An 18,641-nucleotide genomic window follows, 5' to 3' on the forward strand; every position below is an offset into this window, starting at 1 on the left:
TTTTTTTTTCCAAAACAGGACTGCTGGCAAGTATCCACATCAGGTCACAGTTCTGAAGACTCTTGTAAATAAAGGATTTGAAACACAAAACATGGCCCACAACAGTGTTCCTTACGAACCACCTGCAGAGCTTTTTCAAGATAACAGGATAACATGATTCCAGGGAAGCTACTGAGGATAGGACAATCAGGCCTGAAGCAGCCTCCCCCAGGCCTGAAACTAATTCAGTGCCCAACGAAATCTGTGGAAAAACTCCTACAGACTTCCTTAAATAAAGGATCATAGTAATAGGCAACTGTTGATCCTTCTAGATCATGGTATATGCATAAGAGATGATTAAGACTGTCGATGAGTATACCTAGGCAGGAGTATGGAGACCTATGCAAAAGTAAGAAGTCAGGAATTTCCTTGTAAATTTCTAGATCCCATGCAGCTCCTAAAAATGAGTGTGGCTGGTGGAAGCCTCCCATCCACCCAAATAAACCCCCCCAAAAATGGTTACTCTGACAACAAAAGTTTTTTAGCAGTAAATGTAACTAAACAATCTAGACTTCCTCACATTCACTCTCATAACATATGGATTAAGTATCTGCTCTCCACATACTCTTTCTGTACAGAGAAAATGGGGTGTCTATTATGATGATACAAAAATGTAACATCAGTATTGCAATGGTGCGCAGGTTTCAGCAAGTGCAGATGACGTCCCTTACTGAATGGGAGAGGCAACCTAGTGACAGATGAGGAAAAGGCTCAAGTACTCAATGCCTTGTTTACCTTGGTCTTCACAGACAAGCACACTATTCCACCAGGCATCAGAGTTTCAAGAGAGCAGCCCCAAGTGGTGAAAGAACAGGTTAGGGATTATTTATAAAAGCTGGATGTATACAAGTCCATGGGGCCAGATGCAATGCATCTGAGGGTGTTAAGGGAGTTAGCCAATTGCAGAGCTGCTAGCCATTATCTCTGAAAACTCATGGCGATAAGGGGAGGTCCCGGACGATTGGAAAAGGGCAAATATAGTGCCTATTTTTAAGCAAGGGAAAAAGGAGGACGTAGGGAACTACAGGCCAGTCAGCCTCATCTCGGGCCCTGGAAAACTCATGGAGCAGGTCCTCAGGGAATCCATTTCTAAGCACTTGGAGAAGAAGAAAGTGATCAGGAACAGTCAGCTTGGATTCACCAAGGGCAAGTCATGCCTGACAAACCTGATTGCCTTCTGTGACGATATGACTGGCTCTGTGGAGGCGGGGAAAACAGTGGACATGATATACCTTGACTTTAGCAAGGCTTTTGACATACTCTCACACAGCATTCTTGCAAACAAGTTACAGAAGTATGGGTTGGATGAACGGATTGTAAAGTAGATAGAAAGCTGGCTGGATCATCAGGCTCAACAGGTAGTGATCAATGGTTCGAGGTCTAGTTGGCAGCCAGTATGGAGTGGAGTGCCCCAGGGGTCAGTCCTGAGAGCAGTTTTGTTCAACATCTTCATTAACGATTCGGAAGAGGAGATGGAGTGCACCCTCAGCAAGTACACGGATCACACCAAGCTGCAGGGAGTAGTAGATATGCTGGAAGGTAGGGCTAGGATTAAGAAAGACCTTGATCTATTGGAGAACTGGACCAAAAGAAATCTCATGAGGTTCAATAAGGACAAATGAGAAGTCCTGCACTTAGGATGGAACAATCCAATGTGCCAGTACAGACTAGGGACCAATTATCTAAGCAGCAGCTCTGCAGAAAAGGACCTGGGGGTTACAGTGGACAATAAGCGGAATACAAATCATCAGTGTGCCCTTGTTGCCAAGAAGGCTAACAGCATACTGGGCTGCACTGGTAGGAGCGTTGGCAGCAGACTGAGGGAAATGATTCTTCCTCTCTGTTCAGCACTGGTGAGGCCCCATCTGGAATACTGTGTCCAGATTTGGGCCCCCCCCCCATTACAAAAAGGATGTGGACAAAGTTGGAGAGAGTCCAGCAGAGGACAACAGAAATAGTGAGGGGGCTGGGGAACAGGACTTCTGAGGAAAGGCTGAGGGAACTGGTCTTATTTAGCCTGGAGAAGAGAAAACTGGGGGGTGGGGGATCTGATAGCAGCCTTTAACTACCCAAAGCAGGGTTCCAAAGAAGATGGAGCTAGACTGTTCTTAGTGGTAGCAGATGACAGAACAAGGATCAGTTGTCTCAAGTTGCAGCATGGGAAGCTTAGGTTATATATGAGGAAAAACTCTTTCATGATGAAGGTGGTGAGGCACTAGAATGGGTTACCCAGAGGCTGTGGAAGTTCTATCCTTGGAGGCCCAGCTCAACAAAGTTCTGGCTGGAAATGATCTAGTTGGGGCTGGTCCTGCTTTGATCAGACGGTTGGACTAAATGACCTCTAGAGGTCCCTTCCAACCCTAATTTCCTATGATTTCTAATATATTAATAAATACATATACAGAAACTCTTCTCAGAGACTGTAAAAGGGCAGTCTGTTCCTTTAAGAGGGAACAGTCAGCCCTGTTGAGACAGCCCAGCTGTAAAACATTTGAATAGGCAAGTAGTGTCCTGCTAGGAGCTTTAAAAAGCTCCCAAGAGAGAAAAGCAGGAGAGGAGGCGGCAAATTGTGAACACAACTGCTTCAGAGTCCAGGTGACTGGAGAGGGCAGAATGGTTTGCCTTTTGTTTCTTTGCTGCTAAAAGAATGTGTTACCCAAGAAGACTGGCTGAGGAGAAGCCAGCAGGCTAGACAACCCACTTAAAAAGAGACATAGCGATTGATCTACAAAATAAGTTTTAACAAACTGAAGCAGAATTCAGATGAGATTTCTAAGCCATTCATAATCTCTTAGGAGAAATTATAGTTCTAAATATATGCTTGCATTTGCTGGCATCTCTGAAGTCCATGCTGGTCCCAGTAAGAACACACAAAACATTCAGTCATTAATTACTTATTAGCAGTTCACAACTTGAAAGATGTTGTGGGTGAGAGAATGCGTGGATCATATCACCCTTTGTTGTAAAGTTATTTAAACGATTAATTATAAATATGGAAAACTTGGCAGGCAAAACTGCTGTCTACTTAGAACATGCTTGTTTGACTGAGAAAGGAATCTAGTGAATGTGGAAGCATATTAAATATACCATAAAAATACCAGAGACAAGATAAAAATGGGAAAGCATCTCTCTTTAAAGTCATAAATATGTTTACCAGATAAACCCATAATTATGGGGGAAGGAAATGCCTAGGAGGAACAAAAGATACTACAGACATTATTTTATAATACTTCCCAAGTTAGCTATGCAAGCTGGAAGGATGGTGAAAATGAAGACTCCTTCACTCCCCACCATTCCAGTCCCAATGAAGTTCCCTTCAAACAGCAGCTGTACCTGTACCCAGTGCATCAACAAAATAAGAATTTTTACTTGCAAATCTGATTACTACAATTCCTTAAATTGGTCTTTTATTGTCCCCTTTGAGACTTCTCTTCCTCCCATCTACAAAGAATGTCTGGAGAAAGGACTCAACCCTTCTTTCCTATGCATGTCGTGGGAAAACCAGCAGTTCTCGGCCAAGACAACTGAGTGGGGAAAAAGAGAAATCATACACGTGGAATACAGCCTAGTGCCTCTGAACTACTATGTTAAAGGCCTCCAAGACTCCTGGGTTTGCTCTATGGAAAGTAAAGAGAAGACAATATACTAAATAATGTCTCATACCTTATGCCAAAACATAGGTCCATGTGATGGGGGAGCTGGAAAAAAAAATCTCTTCTACAAATCCTGGCCATATTATAGTACCAGCTACTATAATATCTGTAACCCTCAAAAGGGAAATTTCTGAAACTTTCCTAAAAAGAACTCAGTCCCAAGAAAATGAGATTAAATACTCTATCCTGAGAACAGGCAGAACACCCACAAAGAAAGCTAACTGGCCCAACAAAGTGAAAGTTTCTGCCTTTCCCAGCATTTCTGTGGTGTGAAGGGTAGGGGAACAGACTGTTGCTGCTCCTTGCCCCAGATTAAAAAGAAAGAGGAAAAAAGATCTAGAACTATACAACACAGGGAGCATATTGAACAAAGTAACTCAAACCCTTTGTAACAAAGTGAACGGATCTTACAGCAGCAGGACCTGGGAAAGGAAGTTCAGGCAAAAAATGATGTATACACCAGTATCTGAGGTTACTAATTAAACCGTCACTAATAATCACACTAATTCCTCACCCCTGCCATCCTGAAAGTATACTAAATTTCACAGATATAAGTAAAACACAACTATGACTACTTCCATTTGTAAGTCAATTAAACATAAAACCAAAACATTTCTAACGAATAGCTTGCTTTTTACTGCCATACACCATAGGTTTACCTTTCCACATACGAACTGCAAGTCCTCTTGTAACATCCAGTAAAATAACTCTTCCAAAGTCATCCGTTACTGCAGCCAACGTGTTACATGGAGAAAGACATATGCTCTCGCCATGGCGTCGGGAATCTGGAAGTCCAAACCTGAAACCGCAAAAAATACTATTATTTACAAAAATATAATTTAGGAACAGTTCCATATACAAAAACTTATACAGAAATAGTAAAAATGTTTCAGACACTATAAAGGGTTATTTTAATAGACAAAAATGCAGATGCAGCATTTCACTATTCTAAAATGTCATGCTGTTGTCTTTTTTAAAGTCTCACTAAGCTGACAACTAAAAACTGGCAACACAAAAGACTGAATTCAGTTCATAAGTTAAAATTCAGAGAGGAGGCTAAGCAATCACTTATCTTCCCTTGTTGTGCATTGGCACGAAACCATCTTGCAACAAGAGATGATCTCATGGATCCTCTCCACTGCTAATCAGACCCATGCGTACCTTGATTGGCAGTACAGCCCGAAGTTTAAAGCAGAGGGGCGAGGAATCGGGAAAACTACACTCAAATTTCTCTGAACCACTGGGCAAGATGCAATCTGTTTGTGCTCATTTCTCAAATAGGAAAACAAAACACAACAAGCATTTTCGCGAGGACTTTGAGATATGTATGCAGTGTCAAGTGCTGCAAGTAATTTATGAGCTTGCTCATAAGCTCTTCTGCACTACTTCATATGTTAAATTTAGGCCTTTTATGCTTAACCTCTTAAATAAGGATTTCCTTCCTGCTAAACTGGGCAAGAGGTATTTTTTTGTTCATTTCAGGGGAGCAAAGTTGGACACACATTGGCAACCAGAGACTATTAAACTCATTCCATTTGTAAACTAAGTGAATTTAAATTTTGATTATAAAGATAAATAAAACCTTACAATTAGTAAGTAGCCTTGCTACAGTAGGTAACAAGAAAAAATGGCTCCAACTTACTAGCTAAACAGATATACAAATAATTCAAACAATCAAGGAAAAGCTTCAAAGCAACTGAGGACTATACAGAAACTAAACTTGCCTCACTGCTAATGGGGTAGCAGGTTCAACTTTTGGTTTCTGTTTTTGAACAGATTCTTCTTCATGCTTGCTCTTCCAACCAAGCCAGCCACTTGCAACAGAAAAAAAAAGATCCCCAAATTAATAAAATTAAAATCCTGAAAGTTAGCTACTAAAGCAAAGTCCTACTTAAAATTATTTTACATTTTCTTACCTCGCAGCACTGAATAGTGCTGAAGTCAGTTTACTAGCAACTGCTAGTGCAACATGAGATAATAGTGGCTGTGTGCTACCCTGAAGGAAGAAAAGAAAACCTGTTTAGTATGTTAATGCCAGCATTTTTTAAACAAAGATCTATCCAATCACAGCACCATATAAACTCAAATGCTGAAATTCTAAACACTCAGAATTGTATAACTCAGGTATATACTGCTGGGCAAAGCTCTATAAGTATGCTGTCAAAATTTGCCCTCATCCACATTAATTTTCAGTACAAGTCTTCAATAGCTTTTCTATCTGAATGAACTACAGACGATCTCACCTACAGAAGCCATATGGGCCTGGCTCTAGGGAGAAAAAAGGCTCTGCAGCCTATTAACTCACGGTCTCCAAAACAATAATATGCTGACATCTCCAAGTCCCACTGTACTGTTCAAGAAGCCCTCTGCAAACATCTGATAGCCTAATATGCTACCTGACCAGACAGGTTAACTATGCATGCCGCAAGCTTTTATTCAGTCTAAAAGAATAATAAACTGACAGTAAGTTCTCAAGTGCAAGAAAAATAAGCTTTTAAAAATGTTTCTATTATTAAATGCGTTTGATTTAGCATTAAAAATCCTGGATAACAGGAACCTGTGGCATGTTTTGCAAACAGATCCTGCCAATTCCATCGGGAGGTTTCTTCAAATTACCTCTAAGTTCTGAAGGCTGAAGAAAAATAAAACTCAGCACAAATTTGGATAAAAGCAGAATTATCCTAAAATAGTTTTTTCTCCAATACGGAAAGGGAAAGCTATTAAGACATACAGCCAAATTGTTTCATCATGCTAATTTCATAATACATTATATACGTACCTCCAAGGCAAAAAAGAAACCAGTGAAAGGATTGGACCCAACAGTGACGTACTGAGACATAGCTGGTGGACTGTTCTTTATAGCTGCATTATATCCACCTATATTGGATGCAGTCTTCATTTGATCAAAGGGAGACAAAGTCATGATACCTATTAAGAAAAAAAGAAAAGGATCTACTTGGCATTTCAGGTTGTAAAATTCTATATTCTTGGTCAGTCATAATTCTACAAAAACCCTGAGGAGACTTTATTCACATCTGTTTAACACAGCAGAACCCGGATCATTCATATCCAAGTGGCTTACAACCTGCTTAAATTCACAGTGGGGTTTCCAAGTGAAGTAGTCAGCTCCTTGCTGCCTTTTTTCTTTTCACTACATAAGGTACCACTTCTTTACTCAGCTAAAACATTTCAGCAGTACAACACAGCTGAGCAAAGAAGCAGTTCCCTTTGAAATAAAAACTGCAGCCACCGGCTAGCACAGGCCTGTCCAACTTACGGCCCACCAAGCCATTTTCTGTGGCCCGCAGTGCTGCGACAGGAAACAAAAGTAAATGCTGTTTACTTTCGTTCCCACCCCTTGTCCCTCCCTCAGCCCCTCAGCAGCTTCCTAACGGCTGCTGAAGGGCTGGGGAAGGGACGTTGCAAACGTGGTGCAGCTCCTCCCCTCCCCCCTCATTTCATGGTGGTCCTTCCTCACCCCAACCCTCCCTTCCTCATCTGCATGCCTGCTCCTCCCCTCCCCCACACTGCAGGGTTTCCATTCCTAGCCCTGCCCCTCCCTTCCTCATTTGTATGCCAGCCCCACCCTGCGCCAGGCCCCGCCAGCTGGAGCAGGTCACAGTGCAGCAGGCGGGTGGGCACAGGGGGCGCGGATGCCGGCTCGGAGGGATGCTGCGGCCAGGCCTGCAGGAGATGCTGCTGCAGCTGTCAGGGCGGGAAGCCGGCACTGCTCCCGCCTCCCCCTGCACCCACAGACAGCGCACTGGGGGTGGTGAGTCACGGGCCCTGGGGAGGGAGGGACCCCTGCTGCTTGGGCTCAGCCTCAGGCTGCCCTGGGGGAGAAGGAGCAGGGGGGTGTCCCTGCACATCCTGCACCCCCCTGTAGAGTCCCCACATGTCCCCCTGGCTGCTGAGCCCAAGTGCGCAGGTGTGGAAGCATCCTTGAGGTCGCCCAGGTGGTAGGGAGGACACAGTAGGGTCAGGCGGCACCCCTTGACCCCTGCGCCCCCAAGCTGCGGCCGGACTGGACAGGCCACACGAGTGCCCGCTTCTGCTGGCCCACTGGGTGATAAAAAGTTCACAATCCGGCCCCACATTCAAAAAGGTTGGACACCCCGGGCTAGCACATCTCACAGGCCCCTACAGCTGTTTGTAATGACTGCATATACCCACCAACCAATCTGCAAACCCTCATCTTCACAAGAGCTACAGAATCTAAACCTACAAACTATATCTGGGTTCTTCTCCATTTTATAAAGCTGTAAAAATTAACATAAAGTGATAATCATGCATTTTAACAAGGAAACTAGAGACTAAGTAGTGACTGAGATCCCATTCCCTCTCTACAGTCGGTGACAGAAGGGGAAATCCTAATGAAGGAAGCTCTACACAGCTGGATTGGATAATGAGAACCACATCACTGGCCCCTCACAGAACCAGCATAGGGTGGGTACTAGAAGTACTGCCACACACCTACACCCCCAAAATTCAGCAGCTGAGAAACCTATTTCACTGGCTATCCAGCTGCTCCTCCTCACAACTATTTTCTTTTGAGGCAGGTGGAGTCAGCCAGGTATATCCCTCTTCAAAAGATATACCCATCTGAGAGGACTTCAGAACAAGCAAGCTTCCCCCATTCACAGAGATCCAGAGTCTCAGACTAACTAGAGGCCAGTACCATTCCCTCGGGGGGGGGGGGGGGAACTATCTGAACCTCAAACTACTTACTGCAGACAAGCCTTCTGCTAGTCTTTATTCTTTCTGCCAGACAATCCTATAATTTGCCACTAATATAGGAGAAGACTACATCTGACCTGGCCTCACTCAAAATAAGGGGGAAAAAAGGCTGGGGGGCAAAGATGGAAAAGATTCACAAAAAGATGCTACATCCTCTTTCCTTCTGGTGCAGTGATGAAAGAGACTACAGAAGAGGAAATGTTTCTTTCCTCATTCACAAGTCCTTAATTTTCTCCAGATAACTCCTACATTTCTCCATTCAAGCATCATCATATACCAATACTCTGGCATCTGTGGAAACCCCCTTATTCAAACAGAATAAAAATGGTAAAATTATTTCATTTGTTGAAGGCCTGAAGTTAAACAGTACCACTTACCAACACTTGCGTGGTCAATAATAGCGTCCACATCCTGCAAGCCCCACTTCTTATAGGCTAATGGTGGGGGCTGAACGTTCTCATTGCCTGATGCTGCCGCTGCCAAGTTTTTTTGAGACAAATAAAAATAGCAGTTAGTTCAAAAACTACAATAGGCAAAAACATGTCAGCTAATGCAATAATGTTTTATACCAGTGGTGGGTTTTTTTTGTTTTTTTTATCTGCAGGACACATGAGCAGTGCCAGGTCAGTCCAATGGGCCAGATCTGACCAATGGGCTCAATCTGCAGTGTGGCAACACCTTGCTGGGGGCCCAGTTACCTCCATGTGGGGCTGACCTGGATCAGCCTTGGGAGGCTTAGAAATTTGGTTGCAGGGGAACAGTGCAAGTCTTAATTGTCCCCCACTCCCGGCCACCAAATTTCTAGACCTGAAGGGAGCCCATGGGCCAGACAGCATGGCTCCACGGGTCTGGGGTTGAACATCTGTTTTTTTACTATCAATAACATGGGTCAATGTTGCTGCAAGTAATACATATGGAGAAAATTTAAGTTTTTGGTGATCGTTAGACCTCAGTCCATAAAGTAACCTGCAGCTCTTTAAGACATTTTTGTATAATACTTTGACATATATCCTGAACAAAATAAGAATTTGAACATTATTGCCCAGAAAATTTACAACCATAATATCTATTGCAGTTGTATTTTTTAGTGCCAAAATAATCCTTTCAGTAATTTGCTTTCCCTTATTATTTATTTTGATGTAATAATAATGTTTCATACTAGTTCGTATTTGTGCTACGTTTGTGGAGGCTGGCCTGTGTCAAATGCAAGTAAGTAGATTCAGAGTGCCCAAATCACAGGATATTAGGGGTATGTGAAACAGGCCACATTTGATTCAGACTGAATCAGGGGCAGCAGTTCGATTTGTTGATTTGGATCGATCACTGTCCCGATTCGATTTGGCTGAATCCAAAGATTCGATGCCGACTTGGACAGTCATCAACTTAGACATAGACACAGCTTTAAATATTTTTTCTATATACCTCCAGGTACCAGGTATGGCTTGTGAACGCTGCAATGCTGGGGCAGATGAAGTGCCCCACAGGAGTGCAGGGCGAGGCGGCTGGGCCGCACACTTAGCAGTGAACCTGGAAGTGGACCCAAAGCACTTCCAGTCCACTTCCAGATCACAGTAATAGGCAGCTTCTCTTAAAACATACCTCTTGCCACCTGATTACGACAAGCACGAAGGGACTGGAAGAGGCTGAAACCATCAATAGTTACAATTGCAGCTGGATACAAGATACTCAGTTCTTCATTCTTTATTTAAAAATGAGGTAAGGAAGACAATCACTTTTCAGCATCACCTTAACAGCTTAGCTTTTTCCTCTGAAGACAAGCTTTATAAATAATGCAAGACAACAAGAGTTACACTTAAACAGTTAATTTCTAATGGGTTTCACACAATGGAATGTCAAGTACAGATAAGGAAAGAAGTCTTAATTTCTCTGACATCTCAGCATTCAAGTTATTTAGATATAAAGACTATTTTGTAATTGCCCTTAGTGTTCTATCCTTTCATTGAATTTTATATGCCTAGTCATATTTATATTTTTTAAACATATTTTGTTTAAAAACACGCACAAGTTACTGTAGCGTATAAAGGTTTATAAATTTAATCCTTCATCTATATCAGGGGTCTAAATGGCTCTTGGGAACGTAAGCGTTGATCTGGTCATCTAAATCAGTCTCCACATTCCAAAACTGGGCATATAATGTCATGCTAGATCATTAGATAACAATCTTGCCCAGATATCACACAGAGATTTCTAACATTTCATTATTTTTTCTGCATGAAGAATTTCAACTCAGCAGTGAGTGCAGAATGCTGGGCTTTCTTCAAAACTGCACAAGTTCTACAAGACCTGCTCAACAGGAAATAGCATAGTGAAATGCAGATGCCCATTAGCAATGCTCAAAACAGCCTTAACTCCTTTCCTACAGGTTATTTTACTTTCTAGCTGCCTCTATTGTGATGTTACTAAGAGATAAAAGAAGGTTGTGTCATCTAGTGGATAACTGTACAGAGCTCTTGGGACCTGCTAACTCCTGAACATCCACAAGCATATTACTCTATTTTGCATACATAAAAGGGCACCAAGTGAAGCATTCTTTTACAAGAATGCTACAGTAATTCAGTTACTCTACCTTACAGGACTAAAAATACTCCAGACAATGTGAGAAACCATGGTGTGCCCCTGTCTGCATCTTTATAATTAGCTGGTTTAAGGACTCTTTTTCTAGAACAGGAGTCAGTAATTTACAAACCACGGGCCAACCCCAGCCCACAAAGCCATTTAATCCAGCCCACAAACGAAAGACGGTGGGGGAGAGAGGAGAGTGGAATGGCCAGCTTCAACAGCAGTTGCTTTCCCCTGCCACCACAGGGAAAAGCAGCAGCAGTAGGTGCTTCCCTTGTGCTGCCCATAGGAAAAGCAGTGGCGGTGGCTGGATTCAAGCGCTTGCCTGCCTCAGAATCAAAGGGGGTAAATCCAACCTGCTGTCTTAAAAGGTTGCTGACCACTGGTCTAGCACAACGAGTCCCTGGACTCCTACTATAAGATTTTCACTAGTCAAAAATGCTAAAACACAAGGTTTATGGAGAAAAGAACTCTGGGCACGTCCTGGAACAGTATCATTTCTCTTCTGAAATAATTTGCTTCAGTACCTGTTCTGTGACTCCAGGATGCCTGGGAATTTCATACGTTCTACACTTAAGCTGCAGGACAGGATCTTCATTTAAAAGCTGTGCAAGAAGTAACACTCCATTCTAGAGAAAGAATACAGAATGCAAACATTTATTAATCTGTCACTGAATTAGACCCACAGAAATGAGAACTTACCAGTAACTGGAATGCTGAGTGGGTACACAGGCACCTCAAGCCCTTGAGCTTCGGCATCACCTTTTTCCCTGAGCAGAAACTATATAGCATGCTTGTACCTGCCCCTCCCATGCTCCATGCAAGGGCACTGGACACTGAGCAAAAGGGGAAAGTGGGGCAGGACATGAACCTTGCCTTTTTATGCTTGGGTCCACACTAATATACAACACAATTGAGACTGCACTTGGGTACACAGTGATCCAAGAGATGACCGGACAGCCAACCATCCAGATAAGAGTACACTGCAACTCTGTCTTCCTGAGACAGGCCACTGACAACTGCAATGACCCAAATGAAGACTCTAAGAGCTATATCCAATGAAAGAGCCATGTACTGAAAACACTCTCAGCCCACCACAAAACAATTATTTTCTCTGGGAATTTGATGACTCACCACTGAGGCAGATGCTTAATAAGGTACTAATTCACTACTGAAACAGAAGCGAAGCGATGACTCAGATGCTAAGCAGGCTCACATCAGAGACTGAGCAACAGCAGCTAATAAAAAAACATTGAATGTGAGATTGCAAATAGAAGAGTTGAGCTTTCTTATATCGAAGGTGGACTGCACATCCACCATTCCTCCCAGGAACCAGGAAACCACTGTAAAAAATCCCATTCTTCTGAGATGCAGAGGAACCCCCTTCCATTGTCACTAAGCTAATGGGGGGGCAAACCTGTCACAACAGCTCATGAACATGTCCCTCTGAAGACAAATAGGGAAGGGGAATGGGCAGCGAACTCAATTGTACAAATCTAGCCATAATTGTATTGAGAAGTGATTGATCAGCCATTAGTGTTTAAGGACCCACAGCTGTCAAAGGTAAGGACAGCCCTGGAAAGCAGGATGCACCTATCAATTATTGATGAAAAGCTTTTATAGGTATAAAAAAACAAAAGCTGTTTAGTTATAGCAAGTCAACGGAGCAACAAGAGAGGAATGCCAAAACTTACTGAGATGCTGGCAATTTCTTGGGGACTCCTGCAGACAGAATGTGAGAGAAGGAAGAACAAAAGAAGACTGTTGGGATGGTCTTTGCTCTGAATAGGACTTAGATCTGTGCTTCCTCTTATGGCCAAGTGTACAGACTTCAAGGGAATGAAGGATGGTCCTCTAATCTTTATCATCATCAGTTTTAGAACTAATGAGCATGATTCTTTCTATCATATCCTGCACCTCTCTTGGGATACCAGAGCCCTGGGATGAAGAGAAATAATCTCATGCATATGTCACGGGTCATGGAAAAGGAGACAGCATTCTCTGCATCTAGGGCAGCCTGGAGGGAAGTTTTGGCTGAGCCCTGATCCCACTGTGCAGCACTCGCCCAGGGAGAGCTGGATCCAGCCATGAGGAACTTCCCTTGCTGCCAAATTTTCTGACCCGTAGGGACCCCTGCAGGCTGAATGCCAAATCAATGAGCCACATCTGGAAGTTGAGCACACTTGCTCTAAAATCATCTATTGAAAGTGATAAGACCCAGCTACATTTGGTGAGGAAGAAGAGAGCAAACTGTTGTCAGGTACCACCTTTGTCCTCGAAGCCAGATCCTTGGAGTCCTCCCAAACTGAAGGAGAAGACCCAAAGATTATGTAGAAAGCACTTGCACAGCTGAGGCTGAAGAATGGGAGCCTGGTCAGTATCACCTGTACCCAGAGTCAGTCCATAGATGAAAAGACAAGGGTCATAATGGTCACAATGGGAAGTCAGGGAAAGATACTTACAACAACTAGGTCAGACACCAGGAAAGAAACAGGAGACTTGCTCGGAGGTTCTGGACATTCTTTGTATTTTGTGCTCCCAAAACAGAAACTGACCTCTTGAACTTTCCCAAGGAATCAGACACAGAGCCTGGCCTTGCACTTCTTTCTAACCTGGGAGACTTACAAATAGAACACTTCCTGGAAACATGGGACACCACAAAAAGAGGCAGTTGTTACATCCATCCATAGCAGGCATTTGCTCCACTGCAGGATGGACAGAGCTGAAATCTCAGAGAACCATGACAACATTGAAGTGAAAAAAGTATAATGAAAAGGAAAATAAAATTACAAGATGATCAGTTCAATATGGGGGGTAAAATATAGCCTCATATAGTTGAAGCAGCAGACAGCACCACCTAAAGGACACCTGAGATTTAACCAAAGAATCAGAAACCAAAGTGAAAAAAGGGAGCAGGCAAAGAAAAAGTAGTGATAGAGCAATTCTCCAGGAAAGAAGAATGGAAGACCAAACAAAAAAAACTCAATAGCAGAAGGCTTTTAGAAGAGCTGTAAGCTGAGCAGAGTTTGAATACACTGTAGACACTCACACAATGTAGTTGAGAGGAACAAAGCAGCTGAAAACATTCACTGAGCTTCACAATTTTGGCATAGAACATAAGGAGAGGTGGGACACATGCACTCTAGATGGCCAGTTCTAGGACACATACTTTGCAAAAAACTTTGGCACTTGAGACATATGCACACCTACACCAAGAATGTGTAAATGGACAAGCACTGAAAGAAAATTTCACAAGGAACAGCAATACATCAGTACTTTACAGCCGCTCAATGCTGAGAAGCAAAGACTCACCTCAGTGTAGAAACGAACGTAGCCAGAAGTGAAGCCTACCACAATGCAGGTCCAGTCAGGACGGCCTGTGGAGCTCCTGTTGCATTCAAATATAAAAAAATATTTAAGAGAAAGATAAAGTCCTAGCTTCAGAGACATACAAACACATTCCACTGATTTTAAAAGGAATTAAACTATCTGAAAGCAGAAGATGGCACTCATGAAAGTCTGTCTATTCTTACCTCTTTTGACTTGCCAATGGAATGCACAAGGCACTACTTACACATTCTCTAAAAAGAAAACAAAAATATTAAGTATATTTCATGCTCAAGTTTAGATGACACACTGCCATAGTTCACTATTACACAAAAATTAATCAATTTTAATATTTTACTAAATAGTTCTAATGTTTAAGAAACATTTACTTTATTAAAGATGAATAAGTAACAGAGATAAATAAACTGTGCAAAATGCTAACAAAACCATTCTGCAAAATTATACACAATTTAAAGTGACACACTGTGTATTAAGAAAAGACAGTTGCAGCATCTATTTATGTCATGTGGATTTGCTACCCAAAGTGGTTGAAGAAAAACCACTCTTCATTTCTATTATTAAAAATACAGGTATTTTTATAGCAGTATGTTACATTTTAAGAAATTACTGGTGTACATATCAAGTAATGTAGTCCCTAGAAAAAACTATAATAAAGCAGAAAGCAAAAGATGCAAAAACAGCACATGCCACAAAAACATTAACGTGAGTCATACTGTCTGAGAAAGTTGCAGTAAAAAAAAGAATAGGATTGCAAGGCAAAAAAATAAGATATAAACTAATACTGCAAATGCTTTCAGTACATCACTATAAAAAGACAGACATTCACAAATTATTTAGCTATTAAGATTACAATGAATGAACAAAGTACAGAATCCATTGTTTAAAGAAGGGATTGTCAACTGGGGATATGCATATACCCAGGGATACTTGGAAGATGGTAGGGGGTATGCACAGGCAGGCAGGGATGGAGCGCTGCCCACTACCCCACACCACTGCCTCCCAGAAGCAGGGTCGTGGGGGTGGGGAAGAGGGGGCAGTGGCTCCCCACTGTGGGCCACACAGGTGCTGCCTGGCTGGCCAGAGACCATCCACCACCCTGCACCACTGCTGCATGTCGCACATGTGGCTCTGCAGGCTGCTGACAGGAGGCATGTGACTGGCCAACCACAAGGGTCCAAGGCCTGTCAGCATCCCATAGGAATCACACATGCAACCGGCCACCACCATGTTACTGCTTCCCCCCCCTGCTCCGCACCCAGCTGCCACCACCAAAAGAGGTACACTCCCTAAAAAAGGTTGAAAACTCCGGGTTTAAAGGACAGAAGGAACTGCCTGAATAATATAAGAAATCTGTGGCTGTTGATTCAGAATAAAAGGGAAAGATATGCTATTTTTAGATTCCAAATCTACTACTAGAAAAAGGTTAAGATTGTACATATTTAAAAATGAGAATAAGGTTCTCAATTGTTACAGCTGGTGAAATAGCATAAAATTGTTTTATGTCGTTTTCAAAGGAAATAAAAGGATCAGAAATTAATTTGAGTTCAGGACCCATAAATTACACAATTTTATGTCTGAGATGTTTAGGAGTACTGTTTGTAAAGTGTTCCAAGTAAGAACAGATTTTTCAAAACAGGCAGAACAGAGGAAATGTAAAACAGTATTTAAGAGTAATTTGGCTTTGACAATTTACTGGGGTGGGGGGTTAGAAATCAATGCAAGATAAAATGGCGAGTTTCTGCTTTCAAATGTCATTCTTCCTATTTTAAAGGAATAACAAAAAGTTGCATAAGGAATTACAAACTTGTAATTAACAAGGTGCTAGAAAATTTCCAAGAGAAATAAGTAAGTATAAATTACATTCTACGCTTAGTAACAGTGTTATTATGGTCCATATCAGCAACCTTTTGGAGCTGTGGGCCAGAACAACCAAGCTCAGGTCTGAGACAGGTTGGTGTTGCAACCTGGCTGCCATGGCTTCTCCCTGCTTCCACCACTCCCTGGTTCCCAGCTGCATTCCTAGCACAACTACCAGCCACACAGCCCTGGCACACCTCTTCAATGTGTGAGCACCCCGGCTCCACCCCACTCATGTGCATACAATGCAACCAAAGCTATCCCCAAAGATGCCCAGCTCCACAGGCTGGATCCAATGGCTCCACGAGCTACATCCAGCCCACATCTTGCCACCCTTAGGTTACATGAAAGCAACTTAATAAAGAACCTTGCCTATTTCATTTGATTATTCCTAGGCCTCACTACTTTCATAAAAAGCAATAAAGTTAGCAGTACAGTGTTCTCATGAGGTCTCATATTACTAAGTTTGTACAATGTTTGCAAAACTACTAAAGTACCTTTACTAGCATATGAAGAATAATCTAATTCAATTATACCTGTCAAAATGAAGTACACCTATGATCTAGCACACTCAATTTTCATTGCATTTTACCACTTAGAACAGTGGTGCTCAACCTTTTTGGCCATCAGGCTGGATGGGAGGCGCCCAGGCTGCCTGCAGGCCAGATCTGGCTGGTGGCCCCTATACAGAACAAAGCAGTTGCAGCAGAACCCCATTCAGCTGTGCACGACCAAGGGACAGTCCAGGTCCAACCTGGCCCTGCAGGGGAGGGAGAGGGCATGGTTCAGGTGGAAAAAGGGGCATGGTCTAGCCCTGACCCAACCCCACAGGGGGAGGAGGCATGATCATGCTCCAACCCAGCCCCATGGTGGAAAAGGGGTGGCCCAGCCCAATGGGGGAAGGGGGTTTAATTTGGCTCTGCAGGGATGGGGAGGAGGAGCCTGAGCCAGCCCCAACCTGGCTCCATCCAGCCAAGGGAGAAGGGTATGACCTGGCCTCATCCAGCTGTGGCAGTGAGGGGAGGGGGTGTGACCTGACCCCAATCTGCTGTACACGGCTTGGGGTCTGGGAGTCTGCTAGCTGGTTTGCTGTCACTATACATTTCACAGGAAATAAATAATTAAAAATATTTCTTTGAACTATGAGCCAGAACAAATATACACTGTGGTAACTCAATTTTCCAAAATAAGGATATAAAATACTATAAGATTTCTATGGAAACACTTATTAACAGAGCAAATGTTCTCTTATACAGGCAGTATATCAGGGAGGTGACATTTCCAATGCAGTTACACTTTAAATGTCAAACTGAAACTACTACTGCAGACATTACAGGTAAGCTCTATTCCCCTAAGAACAAGAAAGCATCCAAGCTGTTAAAAAAAGCTGAAGATTTTTCTAATCTTCTAAATATAAATTTGACAGCAGGGGAAGTGGGGAAGTGCGCAGATCAGAATAGGATGCAACTTAACAAGGCTAAGTGCAAGGTAATGCACCTGTGGAGAAAGTATCTCCAATACACCTACAGACTGGGAAGTACCATTCTGAGTACCACGGCAGTGGAAAGGCATCTCAGAGTCATATGAAACGCAAAAATGAACATGAGTTGCCAATGCAATGAGGTAATAAGCAAGGCTAACTGCACTCTTTCTTACATTAGTAGGTGCATAACGAGCAGGTCTAGGGAGGTGATACTTCTCCTCTATGCAGCATTGATGAGACCACAGCTGGAGTACTGCATCCAATTTTGGTGCTGCACTTCAAGACGGATGTGGATAACCTTGAGAGGGTTCAGAGAAGGGCTACTCATATGGTTGAGGGCCTGCAGAAGACAGACTGAGGGACCTGAATCTCTTCCGCCTCCACAAGAGATCTAGCAGCTGTCTACAAACTCATTGGTGGGGTCAGTGGGGAATAGGGGATACTCTGTTTACCAGGGAGCCCCTCCGTGTTACTAGAAATAACGGCCACAAACTGAAGGACAGTAGATTTAGACTGGACATCAGGAAGAAATTCTTTATGATGAGGGTTGCCAAAATATGGAATGGGCTTCCAAGGGAAGTGGTGCTTTCCCCTACCTTGGAGATGTTCAAGAAGAGATTAGTTAAGCAGCTAGCTGGGATTACTTAACCCCAGCGCTCTTTCCTGCCTAGAACAAGGCGTCAGACTCTATGATCTACAAGGTCCCTTTCAACTCTAGAAATCTATGAACAGTTGTAAATAAATTCCATCTTAGAGATATATTAAAGAATTGAGTGAAATCATGTTCATAAAGTAAAGCTTAGTGAACAGCAGATATTACCAGTTAAGGAGATGTTGGAAACAAGTTCCATAGTCTTTAAGTACCCATGAAACCTACATACCATACTAACATACCAAAAGAGATTAACTAAAGAAGGTATTGTGCATCTAGGATGAATTAAGTC

General features: G+C 42.8%; 1 protein-coding gene across 4 annotated transcripts in view; it reads right to left on the reverse strand.

Moving 5' to 3' along the window:
- RAB3GAP2 (RAB3 GTPase activating non-catalytic protein subunit 2) overlaps positions 1-18,641 on the reverse strand; it is an 87,659-nt gene that overhangs the window by 41,511 nt on the left and 27,507 nt on the right. For 3 of the 4 annotated variants that reach the window (XM_019516469.1, XM_019516468.1, XM_019516471.1), the window contains 9 exons: positions 14,543-14,590; positions 14,322-14,397; positions 11,537-11,638; positions 10,029-10,128; positions 8,807-8,905; positions 6,472-6,620; positions 5,609-5,688; positions 5,417-5,506; positions 4,352-4,491 (listed from right to left, as the gene is read on the reverse strand). In XM_019516469.1, the coding sequence (XP_019372014.1) occupies positions 4,352-4,491; positions 5,417-5,506; positions 5,609-5,688; positions 6,472-6,620; positions 8,807-8,905; positions 10,029-10,128; positions 11,537-11,638; positions 14,322-14,397; positions 14,543-14,590 (884 nt within the window). The remainder of the gene's footprint in view (positions 1-4,351; positions 4,492-5,416; positions 5,507-5,608; positions 5,689-6,471; positions 6,621-8,806; positions 8,906-10,028; positions 10,129-11,536; positions 11,639-14,321; positions 14,398-14,542; positions 14,591-18,641) is intronic. The other variant, XM_019516470.1, reaches the window with a different exon arrangement.

The sequence above is a fragment of the Gavialis gangeticus genome, unplaced genomic scaffold, assembly GCF_001723915.1.
Source record: "Gavialis gangeticus isolate Ggan-Ray unplaced genomic scaffold, GavGan_comp1, whole genome shotgun sequence".
Taxonomy (NCBI): Eukaryota; Metazoa; Chordata; order Crocodylia; family Gavialidae; genus Gavialis; species Gavialis gangeticus.